Consider the following 19,556-nt stretch of genomic DNA (forward strand, 5'->3'; position numbering starts at 1 on the left):
TAAGGACTGCTCTCCATTCAGCGGCACCTAATGAATGGAATAATTTCCCGGCAACAATACTTCAACAATCGGAAACTTCACTCTGTTAATCTGTTAACGGCTTTTGAATTGCTTAAAGATGACGAAACGTTAACAGTCCAATCACATGCAATACCGCCCATACTTCAGGTATTGACAAGCCTTCGATTTTTGCAACTGGCCATTTCCAGAGAAGTGTTGGCGACTTGGCTGGGGTTAGTCAAAGTTCTGTTTGCAGAATTGTAGCGCGTATTTCTCGGTGCATAGCTAGACGTAAGACACTGTTTATTAAATTTCCAATGTCAGATTTGTAGAAGACAAAAGTTGACTTCTACAATATCGTCGGATTTCCGTTGGGAGTTGGAGCTATAGATTGCACTCACATTGGCATTATATCACCAGGAGGTCTAAGCCCAGAGATTTTTCGAAATCGCAAGGGCAACTTTTCCATCACTGTCCAAGCAATTTGCAATGCTAATTGAGTCATTCAATTCAATTCATTTTTGTTCTTTGTTGTAACATTGTTGCAAAATGGCCAGGATCGACACATGACACGTGGATTTTTGACAACAGCATCATTCGAGATAAATTTGAGAATGGAGAAATTGATGAAATCCTTTTGAGTGACAATGGGTATGCCTGCCCATGCCGAAAATATCTCATGACGCCCTTGACGGTACAACTCTTCACGTATTCGTACTCGGTATAATATTGAACAGACGTTTGGAGTGCTGAAAATGCGGTTTCGATGCTTATGCATTCCGCTTCGAGCAAAGATTCTTTAACCATTATTGTAGCTGTTGATTGTCTGTATAATTATGCTATGGAACGAAGCCAGCCTTTGCCAGACGAGGATGTTCCACTCCTTCATCACGGTTACGATATGGGTACAACCGCACTACCAGCAACATTAGCCGGACAAGCTGTACGGCAATGGATCATCAATGAGAAGTTTTCGTGACTGCTCTAAACGCACTCGCTTTGTTGAAAACTTAAACAATAAAAATAACAGAACTAATAAAGAAATTACAATCTATTGAATTCACAGGCCTAGTTAAAACGGGACAGCAAACATAAAGGTTTGGTATGCAGGCTATTCGAGTATACCCAGATGAGATCACTCATGAGGTTTGAACAGCAACCTACTTGTTAAAACGACACCGCGAGGAATTCTGAACGCTGATGCTCAGCATATCCAGGAACGAACAGTTAATTGTTAGCACCGCATCATGTTTCACTAAAACAAGGCACCCTATAGTTGGGGCCTAAACCCGGTCCTGGGTGATGCAACATCCCTCAAGTGTATTGTTGTAGGTTCAGCTCATGTTCTTTCACACGTACTTCGTATTCCCGAATCAGAAGTTCGCGTTCTTTCAGCTGAAGTTCTCGCTCTTTCAATTGAAGCTCTTTTTTTCGGAGCTCGAGGTCCTGCTCCATCAGCGATTGCCGTTTCTCAGCTGTATCCAGCCGCCGTTTTTTTGTCGGAGTAGTGTCTGTGTTAACGTAAAAAATGTTTAATTGGAAAAATGAATCTCCGAGTAAAGTTCTTAACGAAATAGCCTACAGATCTTCCTTTTCATGGTAGCACTGTTCTGTTACAACTAGACACGAATCAGTCAAAGGAAGGTTCCGGTACTTAGGCTACCAAAATTTTGCTTTGCAAAAGAAGTTCTTTGTGTGTTTGGATAGAACGTCGTCATTTCTTCTTGACCAACAGCTTTTAAATAAGTGAAATTACCATTTGAGATTGTACTTGGCACTGATATACAACACGTTCTTTACAAACAATAGAGCAAGTAGCGCGAAAGGCGTGCTGTCACCAGGGGCTCCGGACACTTCCTGAGAGTGGGGTGGTAATTTAAGCAGGGGCGGGAACGATGTTTTGACATCGACAGGGGGCTTATTGGATTATCGCATCACATATATTTCTGAGAGGTCACTCCCCAGACCCTCCTTCGCATTACCGGAAGCTTCAATTTTTGATACAGCGTCTTAGGCGGCATGTTTCGCGCCGAAGGCGCAAACTGTTTGCCTTTCAGCACGATTTAAAATTGAAAAATTATTTCAACGAATCTAAAATCGCGAGCAAAAGCTCTTTAACATTTGCCACATTTTTTGAGGTTTTTAGACAATTTTGACTGAAAGAGGGACGTACGCAAAAATTCCTCTCTGTATTCTTCCTTGGCTCAAGTCTTCCAAATTTTGCACTTCAGACACTAAATGGTTACATTTAAAAAATCAAAAGCGTTAAGGTCAAAGCTTTCTATAACTTAATTTACAATTGCATGAATACAACACGATAACCTGTGCCATAACATCCGCAGTGAAAGAAAAAGTTTCAGCATCTAGGGTTTAAGCCTACATTCAGTGTTGTACGTTGACGGCGTCAACTTTTTGTTGACGCTGAGGCTAGCGCCGTCAGTTTATTTGCCGATTTTTAGCGTCAAGCGCTATGCGTCATTTTTTGTTATCTCGTTTCACAAAGAGAGTTGTAAGCACTTTTGTAGTCGGCTGAATAGCCGAGTGGTGAGAACCCTGGAACGGCAATCGAAAGGACGCCGGTTCGACACCGCTCAGGAGCATGCGGCTGTGTCTATGGCAGGACACTTAAAGGCATGCCTGAAGGTGGACACGAAGATTGGCTTCCTTGCCTTCATGTCTTAATCTAAATCAACTACCAGGTGTAAACCTGGATACGACAAACAAACAAAGAGAGTTTCACAATGTATTTTGGCCAGCGCGACTCAACCGAATTACCCGCTTTCACGTTGGTTGGAATGGCTACCTGGAATACAAGCGGAAGAAGTTCGCCAAATGGTGATCACTCATATCCTGAGCAGTAGCCTATCGAGAACGAGGGATCAGAGAGAGAAAGCGAAAAATCAATGAATGTCATCGCGGAGGTTGAAGATACTTTATTTCAAAGGCTCTATGCCCCTGAAATAAATTTAAATATCTTGGATACATTATAACTTTCGATAGCAAAAGTGACACTGAAATTAAAAAGAGAATCGCCATAGCAAAGGATACTTTCAGTAAAATGAGCACAGTCTTCAGGAATCGCAACATGACAATAAAGACCAAAATTAAAGTTTTAAAAGCATATGTAGAATCAATTCTAACCTACGGAGGTGAATGCTGGACAATAAGTAAAGATATGAAGAAAAGACTAGAGGCTGCTGAGATGTGGTTTCTTAGAAGGATGTTGAGGATATCTTGGACTGAAAAGAAGAGTAATGACGAAGTTATGAAATTGACAAATGCAGAAAGGAGATTAATAACAACAGTTAAAAGGCGTCAGATGCAATTTGTAGGCCATATTCACAGACATGGAGATTTGAAAAAATTAGCTCTAAGTTATTGGGGATGATACAGGAAAAAAAAGCAGAGGTCGACAAAGATTAACTTATTTAAACAGCTTGAATCAATGAGCCACAAACACAACAGTTAAAACGAACGATTTTATACGAATGGCAAATGACAGAGAAGTTTGGAAGACCATGATCGCCAACGTCTGTATCAGATCAGGCACATAATCATCATGCCCCTGAAAAGAGCGATTTTGTTGCAGTGGACCTCGTTAAAAGATTTATATAATGCAAACCATCACAGCACGCTTGGAACAGTGATACCTTTCCGAGTGAACGTATTTAAGGCTTGTTTTTAAAATACAACACACCAATACCATCCAGCGCTGATGTGGAGCACGTGTTTTCACTTGGAAAGAACATTATGCGTTCCAAACGCAGCAGGTTGTCAGACAAACGTTTTGAAATGCTTGTGTTTCTATACAAGGAAATAACTAATAGGCTAAGCAGCTAATTACATTACAGTCTCAAAACATAATACATGCTCTTTATTCATAGCTATTGTTAGCCTAAACTTGGTTGAAATACTTCCATTTTGTGACACCCTGGCTAAAATAACGCTAGAAATTAGCGCTGACGCTGTCAATTTCTTTAAAAGCTGACGCAGTACTTTACGCCGTAAAGTTTTTAGGCGATTCGCGCTGACGCTGACGCCGTCAATTTATTTCATTGACGTGTACAACACTGGCATTCAATTCAGAAAAAATAAAATAAAAGCTAAAATGCATTAACTTTTACAACAACCGAAAATCTAAAGACATTGAAACAGTGCAACTGTAGTGGGTTTCGTTCGTGAGTGGTAAAGCGAAATTAAACACTTTGTACCAGTGAGAAACTATGATGTCACACATAGCGCATTGTGATGCGTATATTTTTGACAGGATACATAGTTTGGCCATAGATGACTTGGCGTTATCTTGCGAGTTTCCAAGCAAAACCTCAAAAGTTGTGCAACAAAATAAAAAATGAAAATGAAACACAAAATTAAAAAGTATATTAAAAATGAAATTTTTATCTCTACATTAGTGGGAGGGGGTAATTTTGCATTTTTTACCTCCCCCCACTCCGATTGGTGGGGGGGCAATCACCCCGCGCCTCCCTCTAACAGAGCCCATGGCTGTCACCTTACATTTTTCTGCACATCCACCCGAAGAAAAATGGCTTTGTTCTGCATATGCACCATGATCATCAACTTCGAATATTTCTGTTGATGATGCTAAAATAAACATATAAACAATTTAAAACGTGGTGGTTCCCAGCCCTTACAGCGGTGGTAAGCCTATACTAGTAAAAATATTAGGAATAGCCTAGTTTGCGTGATTGTTTATTTGAAATCCTGCACGCATGGCACCGTAAGCAAACATTGTTATCATGAAGCTCCAAGGCTTTACTGCGAATAACTTTGGCGCCTATTTCATTGCAAAGTAAGTTAAAACTTACAGTTACTCCTTTCGCCAACATTAGTTGATGTATCGTCTGTAGTAAGTATCATCCCGTCTCTTGTAGAAGTTGAAGCTGAATTAAACAACTTATGAAATTGCATATTAATAAAGTTCATTAGAAATAGCTGAGTGATCACACAGTGACACACGTACTAAAGTGCTACCTGGAAAACAAATCAATAGCTTTTTTTCCTTAGTCTGAACCTTAAAACGTTTGACCAGGCTAACACTCACAATAGTATTTCAATAAAATTTTATTTTCCACTTAGCTTTTCCCTCTTTTGAGTGCTACCTGGATTATCATTTGAAATGACGTAATTTTTATCAAGCCCCAATCATACTCTCACTCCATGTTAACCTATTCAATATAATGGCTGTGCCTTGTGAGAAGTAGGTTAGCCACAACAAAACGTTTTATTACTGTTGTGTGACACATAAATTACTGAAGGTTATTTTATTAACTGGGTGATGTGCAGTTATTCAAGTAGACTGAGCAGTTGTTCAAGTAGCTTTGTTACGTGAACTACATAGTCTACTTTAATAACATCCATTGCAACTCAATTTTCAATAGGCATAATACTTACGGATAGCACTTGGGTCATCATCGAATTCATTTTCAAGAGATAATATTTGTGCTGCGCCAATAGCTGCAATTAAAGTAACCAATTATTTGCTATTGATAGAGTTTTTCTTATAGCAGCTTTTAGCTTTTCCTTGAAGTAAATAATTATTATTTGCCGTTCATCTTACTTGCAATGCATGTTGTTATAAACTCGCTGCAAAAAAACAACAAAAAAACGATTTCAAAGTGTTTGCGATGCACGGACGGAACAGGTTTGCTTCATTCACTAAACATACGTAATCTGTTTCTCCCAGGGGCATATGAACAGAAACTGTTGTACAACTTACCTTGGACCTGCTCACTGAACTGACTCCCTTTAAACTCAATTGTTCCTCCACCTATGTCAACAGAATGTTGTGAAATCGTTACAGTAAATTTTCAAACACAGGGGCCGTTTCAGTGTTAATGCAACTTTTAATGCATTTGGAAAGACTCGTTTTGGCAGAGTGTTTTTTTGCTAGGGTCCAATAATGTTCAATAGCATTCACACCAATACGAGATTCGGGCAAAAAAAAAACATTCCACCAGAATGGTTCGCTTGAAAGTCCAAATCTGTCCTGCCAAAAAACTGCACTACTGTAACAGCAAAAGAACTAGATTTTCATGGCTTTGTTTAGATTGCGTAGCCTAAAGCTGTTATGGCGAAAGATATGTGTTATTTCATTATCTACAAACCCCTTAAATATTTACTGCAAAGCGATTTAAGTTCGTTGTTTTTTTTAACCAAACGGCAATCAAAAACAGCCTAACAATATACATCAAAGAGTAGCCTAATTACTAATTAGAACTCCTGGTAAACAGATAAACGTGCAAATAGTTTAGCCACATTTTATCAGATGAGGCTACCTGTTTTTCTTTGTTCTCGCTTCAGCTGTGCATTATCCTTTTTTGCAGCCTGCTTTAAGTTCTTCCAGAGCTTTTTCAGCTGATCTGTGGTCCTTTCAATGGTACCGGCACTGTTCGCGTTAAACAGTTTAGCTAAGTCATTCCACGCTTTATTTTTTTTGGAAAGGGTACTTCCATCAGTTTTTTTATTTTTCACCACTGGAAAGTCTTTGATGAGGTCAATAAGCAGTTGGCGTTCAGAATCGTTGTAAATAAATCCTCTTGGCATTTTTATTGAAATAAGAAATGATAATGCAATTTATTTCAAAGGGTCACGGGAATTTGTATAAACTATGTTTATCTAAATACATGTAATACTGAATTAATAAATCACAACAACAGTAAACTCGCTTATCAAGTTGCCCACTGAATTTAAAGCAATAGTTTATATCTTAGTATAGTAAGCCATGTATCTTATAGCCTATATGGCGTCTGAAATGACAGTGTGATCAAAGTTTTTTTCAATAGCTCATTTAATTGATGCGATATTTTTAAACGGCTAAGCACTTCTATCTATTAACGTGTAAAACTGACGCAAAGAAATCTTTGCGTATAGCTGAGCTATATTTATGTTGAATCAACAAATAATGCAATGTTGTGCTACACTTACAACTAGAAAAAAGTCCTTTTTTGTGATGTTGAAATAGAAACGTTATAGTTGCATCAGTAAGTTGTTCGTTAACGTAGATGCCAAGTAATCCATAACGCAACAGATCTGCTCCAAAAAGTAAATTCACCAGCAAGTAGGCTTCTTCTTCTCTCTCTTCTCTCGTTTGACTAATACTCATTTAGCACTAAAACAACGTTATGCCAATACGCACATGGCTTTCGTTTACAATAATCCATCAATTTGAAAGAATCAGATAACTCAGGTTATTTTTGATGCCTTGAAAGTTAAAAATAGTACAATTCTAGAAATACTGTCACCAGTTTATGACTAAATGGCGCATAGACTCCCTTTTAGTCTGAAAACTGTCAAATTTATGTAAGATAGTTAATAGACTTGTTTTTTTCCTGGCATTGCAGACAAAAGAAAAAGTATAACTAATCAGACCACCCAGTTTCCAAATAGAAAAGTTTTGGTTTCGCTTGCACAATTTTATATTTCAAAAGTGATGTTACAAGCAATATTAACCTTAAACTTTCTGAAGTCCAAACAATCAGTTACCAACTGAATTTATCGCAGTAGTTTATATCTTACTAAGCTTCTTGGTAGCGTCTGGTGATTCAACAACACAAAATAGGCTATGACAATATTTACACCACCAGCAGTCACACTAGTAAGCTACAGACTAGTGTCAGCGTCTGAAAAGTCCAAGCATTTTATGGAAGTTTTTCTGTAAGCTACTATCAGACCGAAACTCTGCCTGCAACCAGTCACACCTAGTTCACACAAGAAACTATCAAAAAAGTCTCATGCTTTTGCACCAGACGGTCTGTTTAAAAGAAAATGCTGTAACAAACCTCCTACTTTGAATACCTTCACTATTAGCCAAACACTTTTCTTTCAACAGAGGCTTAAACCACCTCCGCAGGTGGCTTATATCTTTCGGCTTATAAGTCAAAGGCCTTGCTGAAGTATAGGTCTGCTTTCTGAATAGCAAAATCAAAGCTTAAAGACAGACTTTTGTTAAAACCAACTTAAGCCGCCTTAAGTCGGGTTTCCGAATTCCGCCCTTTCAAGGCGACTTATATAAGAGCCTAATCCTATTGTGCCTCTGTTTTTTCGAGCAAAAAAGCATTGCTATAGCAACTCTTCGGTTGAGGGAGTTGAGGTAATGAAGCGTAAAACTGAAGGCTGTATTCCTGCTGAATCAACAAATAAGGCAATGTTGTGCTTTAAACTCACAACTAGAAAAAGGTCCTTTTTTGTGATGTTGAAATACGTTATAGTTGCATGATTTGCATCAGTAAGTCGTTCGTTAACTATCGTAGATGCCAAATAATGCATGACGCCACAGATCTGGCACAAAAAGTACATTCACAAGCAAGTAATACTCATTTAGCAGTAGCACTGAAACAACGTTATGCCAATATGCACATGGTTTTCGTTTACAATAAAGAATCAGGTAACTCAAGTTATTGTTGATGCTTAAATAGGAAAGTTTTGACTTTGCTTGCACAATTTTGTATTCAAGCAACATTAACCTTAAACTTCCTGAAGTCCAAACAATATTATGTTGAGGCAAAAACGAAAGATTATAATCAAGCTAAAAGCGAATAGCAGAAATTTTTATATTGCAAAATGTGCAGTAGGCCTATACCTTACATGACCTTAAAAAGGCACCATTGTCTCCTGCCCCCCTATCCACACAAAAAATTGAAGGCAGGGGGACATCCATCCCATAAGCGCCGACTTCAAAAAACCTTGGGGGGTCGAGAAAGGTGATGACGTCATAACTATAACGCTATTTTACTCAATTAAAATAGTCTTTGATTAAGCTTACTGTCTTGTTTATATTGACACCTAACTAGGTCGCAAACCGAATTTATTAGAACCGCTGCTTCAAAGGATTAGTTTTACGCATGCAGTACGCGCTACACCCAGTCGTAAAATTTTTAATATTGTTAGCTCATAATGGGAACATTTGGAAAACAAGCCTATTCATTTTCTTTTCGTGCGAGTGAATAACAACAATCAAGACAGTTAAGTTGTCCAAATAAAACGCAAAATATGACGATCTCAAGCAGAGTGGAAACCCGCTATCAGTTTTATTAACCTCGTTTTGCTAATGACTTACCTTTAAAGCAGTGGTTCTTAACCTATGGGTAATTACCCACATGTGGGTAATTTCAGGATAGCAGGTGGGTAATCAGCTGAACCAGAATATTTAGAATTATAGATGTAACAAACAATGTCACAGCTGTAAGTGGTAAAGTTGCTTTATTACTTATAGGCCTACTTTTTTTTTATGTTTTGAGTCCGTTCAAAACAACCAGACAAGCACAGTGATATTTTATCATTTTTAGAATTGTTTCGTCATAGTGATTTATTTTTCGCATTATTTTTGTTGCCGGTTTTATGTATTTCATATTTGTGACATGATAGTAAGATTTTTCTTGTATGATCAGTTCAGTTACAGTTGTTTTATGAGCAAGCTTGATGGCTGCGTTGCTGTTTGAAGTAGTTTATGTAGCTAAGTGTACATTTAGAGTTAGTGTTGAGACGAGCGAGCTATATTCTTTTGAAGATGAAAGCTTGGGAAAATGATGGGGAAAGCATATCCAAAAGTTGTGCAAAACCACTAACATTGTTGACTATGTCCCCTTCCACTTATCTCTGTGAATCAGCATTTTCAAGTGTTGTTGCTTTGAAGCCAAAATTACGAAACAAGCTGTTAGATCTGAAGTCAGACTTGCTTTGTGCAGTATCCAAAATCGCACCCAATATTGCATCTATTGTACACAAAAAGCGCAAATGTCTCACTGATACTATTGATGCCGTTCTTTACATTAAATGTTGTTTTTGTTGAATAACGCTGTTATATATTTTTAATATGGTAAAATAGATAAAATTAGATTTTGGGTAATGGGACTTTGATCTGGACAGAAATGGGTAATAAGGGAAAAAAGGTTAAGAACCCCTGCTTTAAAGCATTAACAACGGCGAAGTGTTTTCGGTTCTGTTATTTTATGACGTACATTACGGAGTGTGAAATGGGGTCGGCCGAAGTAAAAGTTTTGAATACGTTTGTTTAATGATTTCTTGTCACTTCTAAACTTTATGCACTTGTTAAACAATATACAAAGCTCACGAGACAAAACAGCAGAAAGAGCTGTTTTTAGAGATCAATTTTTTTTATTTTTGCCTGTAGGATATTGTTCTTATTACGTAACATTCGATGATCGTTAAAGTCGATGTCAAACCTTAGTGGCCGCATAAAACAGTGATGTCAGGTTAGCTAGGTAATAATAGCAGTAAGAGACGTTGTTAACCAGGCCCGTAACTAGGGGGGGCGAAGCCCCCCCTGCAAAACCGTTGGCACCCCCTGGAAAAAAATTATGTTAAATTAGCTCTGTTCGTTGACTTTTCAGTTTTACACTCAATTTTCTTGTGTTTAATTGTAAACATTGTGTGTTTAAGGGTGTGGTAGAATCAGTGGCGTAGCCAGGGGGGGTTGGAGGTTGCAACCCCCCCCCCCTTTGTCACACGTGTGACGTCACGATATTGATGCTTAGTCTAAAAAAAAATTGCCTAATTTTAAACGAAACTGCATTAAAAGAGCGAGTTTTGCCAATACCAAACATTCAAATATCTCAGCCAGGAATTAGCAACAAGAAAACATAGAGACTTAGCTTTATTACCGAAAAATGCCCTAGAAAACATGATCTTATCATTTTGCTATGCCACCGGACAGTACCATTTTACAGGAATATTTTTACCTACATGTTTGTTGAAAATGCTCTCAGAATGCACCAAATTCAAAGTAATTTTTCAAAATTTTCTGGGGGAGGTCCTCCCAGACCCCCCGCTGCTGGGTGTCGCCTTTGGCGAAGACGCTGTCGGGCTTTTCCCGCCGCCCGTCAACCCCCCCCCCTTTTTTTTTCTAAATTCCTGGCTACGCCACTGACTGTTTCTATGATAAACTAGTCTAATGTAAACGTTGTATTAGGCCTACGATTAATGTTCTTGCGTGAATATACCCACATTGTGTACAAACGTCGTTTTCGTACATGATTCGGAAGGTAAAAGTTGGGCCCCCTCTAGAATACTTTTTGCCCCCCCTGCTGCTCCAAGCTAGTTACGGGCCTGTTGTTAACGCAAGCAATATCTGCGACCAAGGCCATTAAACACATTTTCTTTTATCGGTTTTCGATTTAATTCTCACACATTGCAAACAAAACAATGCGTTCTGTTGAATCATAATTGATCTCACAGCGGGAAGTCCTGGTTGAAAGTAGCGCGTCTAATTTAGCTGGTTTACTTATTATTGCCGTGAATGGTTATTACGTGACTATTCCAGCAGCGTAAGTTACTCCATGATCTACTTGGCAATGACCAATGAGAGACATAAATATTCAATGCAAAGGTTGAGAATCGTGGTATAACAAGGAAAAGTAAGTTGAAAATTATGTGGTTGTGAATGCAGCTTTGTATTGAAAAGGCAGGCTTACTGAAATTGATACTTGTGCAGAGATAGGCATCCGCTACTTTAAAAGTAGCACGCTACGCTGCTTGAGTTAACTAGCACGCGCTCCCGATTCTTCGCCCAGCACTTTATGACGTCAAAATGACCTTGAGAACCAACGATATCATTCGTTTACCCTGCCATGTCATTCTTGTTACTGAAAACACGTTCTAGGTGAAATGTTTTTTTCCCACCTTTCAAAAATGCGAGCCGCTGAGTCCTGCCCGCTTTAGTTTTACACGTCTTTTCCAACGAACAAAAGTCTTTCCACCGCAGCAATAGCGAATGGAGGTGTTGTATTTAATGAACAAACGTTTTAAATCGGCACTGGGAAAACTTGCTTCTGTCGGAAAAAAAGCCTCCACAATTGACTTGTCTTTCCTTACCGACGTTTCATGCGATGGCGCCAACACCAAAAAATTCATCCTCGTAGTCGTGACCAGGGCCTCCAAGAGCCCTGCCGGGCCCCGGTGCAGATGTTGCTGCCGGGCCCCCCTAGCGCGACATGTCGCATGATCTCACAAATCACAAGCAAAATTTGTGGTGCGGGTTAATCCACAAGGCCAATGCACACATGGTGTTCTGAACAGTGTTTCTATTTTAATATCAGATCTGTTTAAAATATAATACAAAGAATACATTAGGTTTAACACTCCAATATTTCACAAAGAATGCATTACTGTAGTGGTGTTTACAACTTTAAATTCATAAATACATGAAGAATGCATTGCTATTGGTTCATGACATTAAGAAATACCAAGTTCATTTCTGGATCAATACTCAATAGGCTGTTGCTTTTTATTTTCACTCCTTTGGTTTTCTTTGCTTGTTTGAGTAAAATTGCATTTAAGCAGGATTGGAGGTCACTTTCTCTTCATTTCCACAGCAAGTGGTCAGTACTCAGTAGAAAACAAAGTTGAATATATTTCTATTTTCAATCTACCAATAATGTAAATGTACATCTATCACTATACTATGTATCGAGACTTTACAGACACCTTGCATAACTACAGAATGCCTGTTTGAGTCAACATCGACACTGTTCCTGAAATTCAAGAATAAGATTGGAATGGCCTGGCCAAAAAAGACTGCTAAGAAATAAATAGTGAAAACAAACGAAAAGAAAAACTTAAGAAAAAAAAAATATATATATTTATATCAAATGTAGTTATTACTATCTGAAGCCTTTACAAATTGTTTCACCTAACGGATCATCAGAAGGTCTTATTCTATTTGAATAAGACCTTCTGATGATCCGTTAGGTGAAACAATTTGTAAAGGCTTCAGATAGTAATAACTACATTTGATTTAATTCGCTCTGCTTTGCCTTTTTGCTTGGCATTGAGCACTTTTTGTAGTATTAATAGTTTTCATTGTTTTTTATATATATTTATATATATTTTGTAGTATTGATAGTTTTCATTGTTTTATATATTTGTTGATATACTAAACATATTTTTGAAAATCAGCACCTTTCTGCAGTGCTGGAAAAAGTAGGTTGCACTGCAACTAGGACACTTCTAATTCTGTCTAGAGTTAAAAGTACTTGTACTTCAACAGAAGTGAAGACCTATGATTTTTTACTCAAATATCACACTTTCACTCATCTTCTAACTTTTTTTTCAATTTCTGTTAGACTGTTATGACATTTGGCCCTGCTACAAGGACAAAAATTATTTTCCAGCACTGCTTTTATGAAACTTGCTTGCATTAATATAGCAAAATGATTCAACAAACCCTAAAAACTCAAAAATATTGTACTGTATATCAGAGATCAGAGAAGCTTCATGATTTCAGTATAATTGTAGGCTGTGTTTAGATATATTTACACTATATACTATAGTGTAAATATAGCCTCAGTAGCTTAATTTGAGAAATTCTGCCTTAATTTGAGAAAAGTTTAAAGCTGTTGAAAACAAAAACTTGTATTGTGGAAATTTTTGTTAGTCCTGGGCAAAGATCAAAACCCTAACCTTATTCCTAACCCTTACCTTAACCCTTCCTGACTTTAATCTTAACTCTGGTAACACCGGATTGTAACCATGGCAACAAGTGGGTAAAAATAGCTACTTTGACAATTTGTAACCGAAAAGAAACACTTGAACAGTTTTGTACCGTACTGAAAAAGTGACAGTGAGAACATCTTGCTCAGCAACTCTAACAATATTTCAATACACATAACTGTCACTGCTTGCTTAAGTTAAGTGTCATAAATTGACAATTTGTCAGAAACATGCATAGAATACCTTCTGTGTAATTACTGTAACCTACCCTGATCAATCAACTGCTGATTAAAACATACACACCCAAATATTCACATTAAAGCACCCAGACAAACACTGAAATTAAAACATTGAAATAAACTGAAATATTCACTCACACTGCAATATTTGCATTAAACATAAACACTGAAATATTCACAATAAAACACACATACAGCCCTCCAAATCCTTGACAGACATTTCCACCACATTCAACTATGCAGGGATTGCAGGCCTTGCCGGTGGACATGTTCGCTAGTCTCTGTCATGATTACACCTAGACTTCTTCCAACAGGATTACAAAGCAGTGACTGCACATCTGATCTAACTATTGTTAATTGTAGAGTAAGAATGTACAGTTATACATTTTGGAAGTTGTCTCAGGGTATCTCTCTGGCAGATGGTGCTGACCTGCTCGTTAGCACTGCTTGTTTACCAGTAGTAGCCTTGAAGTGTTTACAATAGACAATGAAAATCTGCAAATGATTTAATTTGACTTGGTGTTGCATTTTTAACAAGCCAAAGGAGGCAGTTCAGTTGGACCTCCACAAAAACTGCAAATTCAAGGCCTGCACACACTGAAATATAACATAAAATCTACTCTCTGAAACAAGCCTATTCACATAAAGCCTATATTTTTTAGAGGAGCTTTTCTAGCCTTTCTACCAGAAAAACTTCTGATGTGTTAAAGTCAATTGTTTTGGCTAGTTTTGATTCGATGGTTAGCCTGGCCAAATCAACAAGACCTTAGCGCTAAACTATAAACATTTTGTCAGGCCCCCCTGAACTAAAAAAATTGAAAATTCTGTAGTTTTTTAAAAAGGAATGCCCATGATGGGCTAATCGAAATACAAAACTAATATAAAAAACAATATTTTATACAAAATCGACTTCAGCACGCAAATTTAAACATTTTGACGGACCCCCTTGAACTAAAAAAATTGAAAATTATGTATTTTTAAAAAAGGGCATAGGCTACTCCAGAGGGGGCCCAATCGAAACACGGAACTACTGTAATATAAAGACAATATTTTATGAAAAATCAACCTTTGCACAATTTGAACCGATGCAAATTTAAACATTTTGTCGGGCCCCCCTAAACTGAAATAATTAAAAATTCTGTAGTTTTAAATAAGGGCACACCCATGAGGGGGCTCAATCGAAACACGGAACAAATATAAAAACAATATTTTATGCAAAGTTGTTGAAATTTTTAGCGCGTGAATTTAGACATGTTGTCGGGCCCCCCTGAGCTCACCGGGCCCCGGTGCAATGCACCGGTTGTCCCCCCCTCTTGTGGGCCCTGGTCGTGACTGGTATTGGTGTCACTCTTGTTGATATCTTGATGTTTCCCGCAAATGTCGAATGAATTCTGCCTCGATTTTTCACAAATTGTTGCCATAAAAATCTCCAAAATCGAGTCCTTTTTAAAATTGGAATGTAGCGGAAGTGGGACTGACAGAACTTGCTTAGTTTCATCATTTACCAATTAAGTGTAGCCACTTGCTGAAATATTGCTTGCTCAGTTGTTACTTGCTCAACTGCAATGTGTTCAGTTCACAACTGCTGAGTTGTAGCCTGTAGGAGACGCGATTATAATTATAGGGTATATTAACCCATATATAAATATGGGTTAATAAAATATGCCTATGACATGCAGGACGATGTTCTAACGCTACTGAATGCGTTTGTAATGAAGAAGAAGATTTACAGTCAGTGTTTTCAGACTGTAGCCAGGAATTTTGAAAGGAGGGGGTTTTTTGACTACCCAGTGGCGGGGGGTCTGGGGGGCCTCCCCTACAAAATTTAAAAAAAATTACTTTGAATTTGGTGCATTCTGAAAGCATTTTCAACAAAAATGTGGGTATGAATATTCCTGTAACATGCAGTGGCGTACCGTGATCACTTTGACAGGGTGTTCAGCGACGGCAAAGCAACAGCGGGGGGTCTGGGGGGCCTCCCCCAGAAAATTTTTAAAATTAACATTGAATTTGGTGCGTTCTGAGAGCATTTTCAGCACAAATTCTGAACATGAACAGAACTGACAAAAATAATGTTGTCGGAATGGAGAAGAATACAAAATAGATATTTATTTGACAGCGCCTACTGAATGAAAGACTTAATAATATCAAACATTAAGTTGCATTTCTAAAGTCACATACTTCAGTTCAGTTTTTATTTCCGACCATCAAAACAAACAATATTACTTGCCATAACACAGCAGGAGTCTGAAGAAACGCAAAAGTTAAAGCGTGCTCGAGATGGAAATGATTTACTTCATGCAAGGATTAGGCACGGTCGCAACACCTTGAGAAATGTACAAGCGAATTAAAAACAAACATGTAGTAAAAACGGATGTAGTCTAAACGCAGCTTTAGCCACTAACCAATTTTTTTATTATCAGTACCGGTATCATTTTGTTCATTGGCTTCACATTTTAATATATATATTATATACCGTACCGGTGGTACACCCAAGACGAAACAAACATAGACAATAATTAATGTGAGACAAACCAGGAGACACAGAAATCGACTTTGAGTCAGCTGGCACCTGCTACATAATTAAGGTGTTTCAGCAATAAGGTACAATACCAGTAACATACAAGCACTTTAATTACAAAACGATTAGATGTGTTGTTTTAGAATGGTGCATCCAGTGGCGTAGCCAGGCAAAACATTTGGGGGGGGGGGGGGGCAAATATTTGATGAATTGAAGAGAACGACAAAGTGTTTGATTTAAGACTTCGCCACCTGATGTGCAGTGGTCTATCCTGGTGGCTTGAGCAAGGGGAAGATATGAAACTGGTGGGGGTTAGAGCGTGCCGAAGGCACGCGTATTCTAGGGGGGTCCGGGGGCATGCTCCCCCGGAAAAATTTTGCAAAATTACACTTAAATAATGGATTATAGCGCTTTCTGGAAACACTTTTAGGGTAATATCTGTATGAAATTTATTAGCAGATAAACAGCTATTAACTTATTAAAGGTAGCTCTTACACACGAACGGGCAAAATCTGCGGCTAAAATTAGAGAACACCAAAAACTCAGCTACACAAAAACCCAACAGAGTAAGCCATTCTGAAATTGCTTCCACAAATTAGTTAAAAGAAACGTAAATCGAGTAACTTTTGCGCGATTTACGATTTGCAAACTTTATTGGTGTCTTTCTGTGTGTCTAAAACAAGTCCTTGGGGTGTTAATAGCCAGATGTCTTGGAAAACGTTATAAATTTCTACAAACTTTATTATATTTTCAACAAAGGGCTCAACTTCGGAATCCAAACTTTGAAAATTTGGGGGGGGCCATGGCCCCTTTCGCTCTCCCCCCTGGCTACGCCTATGGGTGCATCAATGATATTGGCTGTTGCCATAAGCTTTGTTGCAGATTCAGACAAGCTAGTTCTAATTTACTGGCACTTGGTGGATAAAAAACATTTTATCTTATCTTGTTTCCAACTCTGATCACCTCAAACTCTAATCCAACAAGCTAAAACTTGCTATTGCCTGGGATTCCCCCAATGACGCGCCAAGGTGTGCAGATCAGAGAGTGCACAGCCTGGCTGACCTAAAACCATTGTTGTTTTCGCTGCCTTGTGACGTCATTTTTCTTAATTGTTTATTTTAAATAGCACTCACCAAGCTGTCAGTGCACACCCAGCTTAATTAAAGATAATGACCGAAAAAAATTAAAGGCAATGACCTCAAACGTGGGAGTATTAAAATTAGAAGGGGACGAGTTTTGCAATTGAAAAGAAAGCAATCAGCATGCAGCAAGATGTTAGAATATCATGAAAGTAAAGAACATCGACAACCGATGGAAGTTTTCTTTTTTTCTGGATTTCCTGGGGTGTTCAGTGCACACCTTGAACACCCTGAATATACGCCACTGGTAAAATGGTGCTGTCAGGTAGCATGGCAAAAGGATAAGATCATGTTTTCTTCGGCATTTTTCGGAAATAAAGCTAAGTCTCTGTGTTTTCTTGTTGCTAATTCCTGGCTGAGATGTTTGAATGTTTGGTATTGGCAAAACTTGCTCTTTTAATGCAATTTTGTTTAAAATTAGGCAATTTTTTTTTAGACTGAAAGCATCATTCTCAATATCGTGACGTCACACGCATGCCAAAGGGGGGGTTGTAACCCCCAAACCCCTGGCTCGTACGGCTATGGTTTGCTGTGCAACAAAAGTGTTGCCGTGTTTAAAGAGTACAGCGTTAACCGCCATTATGCGACAAAACATGCAGACTATGACAGTATACTTTATCAGCAGCAGAACGGCAAACAAGAGCAACATAATACTAAACTTAAAGTTTAAATTAAATATGGTGTATTCCTTGTGTAGGTGGATAAATACGCGATTGATGCATCGATTCCTGAAGTACTTCATTTTCCCATATCGGGCCGCCGACTGGAGAAGTTTCCCGCCCTGCTCTAAGTAGTGGCTGAGCACCATAAAAAAATGCCTCATAACTAAAGCTACAGTATATATACTTGTTGAGAATCAGGTCAGAATATTGTGAAAACGTGAAAAGAAATATTCAGTATATTGTTATTCTACAACATTCGATAACCGCTAGCATTCTATGATAGCTTGGTGTCATAATATCAATTGAACCCAGGCATGTAATTGTAAAACTTTGTTGGCATTGAGCATACATTAATTGTCATTCAAAACAAAAAATCTTTCATAGTACCTTAAGTGTTTTTACATCAAGTGAAACCAATGTAAGGAGCGCCAGTACTATTTCTTCCATCCTAAATTTTTATCTGCATATTAATTAGGACCACCCCAGTGTAGCCGTACAGCATTCATTCATGATGTTAGGAAAAGAACAAGAAAAAAACTTCTCAAGCGATCTCATGGTGGGACTGATGAAACATCAATAACATTATTCACAGTGAAGAAAAAAGCTCAATAAACGTCATTCTTACGCACATACGTCAATGGATTGTGCTACTCAACAACCAGCTCATGAGCCATGATCTCATGCCAAGGTATATCAGGCTCTGTTGAAGCACAGGGTTTTTCACGGGAAAACGTTTTCACTACACGTGGTCTTGTCTTGTTTCTTTTAATTGGAGATCTGTTTTTTTCTTGAAAAACATTCGCAGCATCTACCTTGGCATCAACTTGTTCAGGAGTTTCACCAAACAATAAAATTTCATGATTTTCTTTTTTGTCTTCAATGATTTCTGCAGAGATTTCTTGTTTAGAATGTTTTGATTTTCTCAATGTTTTGTGTTTTCGAAGATTTGTTTTAGAACGTTGATTATTTCTACACAATAGGCTTTTTTCAACAGGCCTTAAAATAGATCTGGCATGAGGTATAGGGGACACAGTGCACTCCATATTGATATTATTCAAATTTAAGGTTGGTTGTATTAGATTTTCAAAACCGAAAAGATCATCCTCTATTTTTTCTTTAAAACTTTGAGAAGATGGAGTTGAAGTATCAGAACTTCCTTGAGATGAAGCTGTACAGCGTAACATCATTGGAGTAATATCAACGTTTTTATTTACTGATGTTTTGCAAGCATTTTGAATAGGAGAAAACAGACTAGGCGCAGCAGATTTTCCATCAATGGATGTAAGTTTCATATTTTTGCAGCTTCTTTTCAATGATTTCCTTTCAGGTTTAAAAGGCTGGTTTGGTTGGATGGGTGAAACTTGTATTTTTTTATGCAGTCTACCAACACTTTCTCTTGTAGGCGATTTCTTTGTTGATGAATTTTCTTGAACGTTTGTGCCAGGCAAGTTGTCTAATTTCTCTTGAGTATAAATTTTCATTTGAACAGTGCAAGGCACTATTAGGAAGGCATTGTCAGACACTTTGT

General features: G+C 38.0%; 1 protein-coding gene across 1 annotated transcript; it reads right to left on the reverse strand.

Annotated features, from left to right (window-relative positions):
• Positions 1-434: 434 nt before the first annotated feature.
• Positions 435-6,627, reverse strand: LOC145775867 (uncharacterized). Its single transcript, XM_082587253.1, has 6 exons — positions 6,297-6,627; positions 5,738-5,788; positions 5,413-5,475; positions 4,827-4,901; positions 4,516-4,602; positions 435-1,511 (listed from the first exon to the last, which is right to left on the reverse strand). Exons 1-6 carry the CDS (start codon positions 6,562-6,564, stop codon positions 1,315-1,317), a joined length of 741 nt encoding a protein of 246 aa, XP_082443379.1. The 5' UTR covers positions 6,565-6,627; the 3' UTR covers positions 435-1,314.
• Positions 6,628-19,556: the final 12,929 nt, after the last annotated feature.

The sequence above is a fragment of the Aplidium turbinatum genome, chromosome 8 (genome assembly GCF_918807975.1).
Source record: "Aplidium turbinatum chromosome 8, kaAplTurb1.1, whole genome shotgun sequence".
NCBI lineage: Eukaryota > Metazoa > Chordata > Ascidiacea > Aplousobranchia > Polyclinidae > Aplidium > Aplidium turbinatum.

Coding starts and splice junctions, on each gene's coding strand:
- LOC145775867 (XM_082587253.1), bottom strand. CDS start 6,564: ATGCCAAGAGGATTTATTTACAACGATTCTGAACGCCAACTGCTTATT. Junction 5,789..6,296: donor GCGAGAACAAAGAAAAACAG/GTAGCCTCATCT, acceptor CTGTTGACATAG/GTGGAGGAACAATTGAGTTT. Junction 5,476..5,737: donor GTTCAGTGAGCAGGTCCAAG/GTAAGTTGTACA, acceptor CTTTAATTGCAG/CTATTGGCGCAGCACAAATA.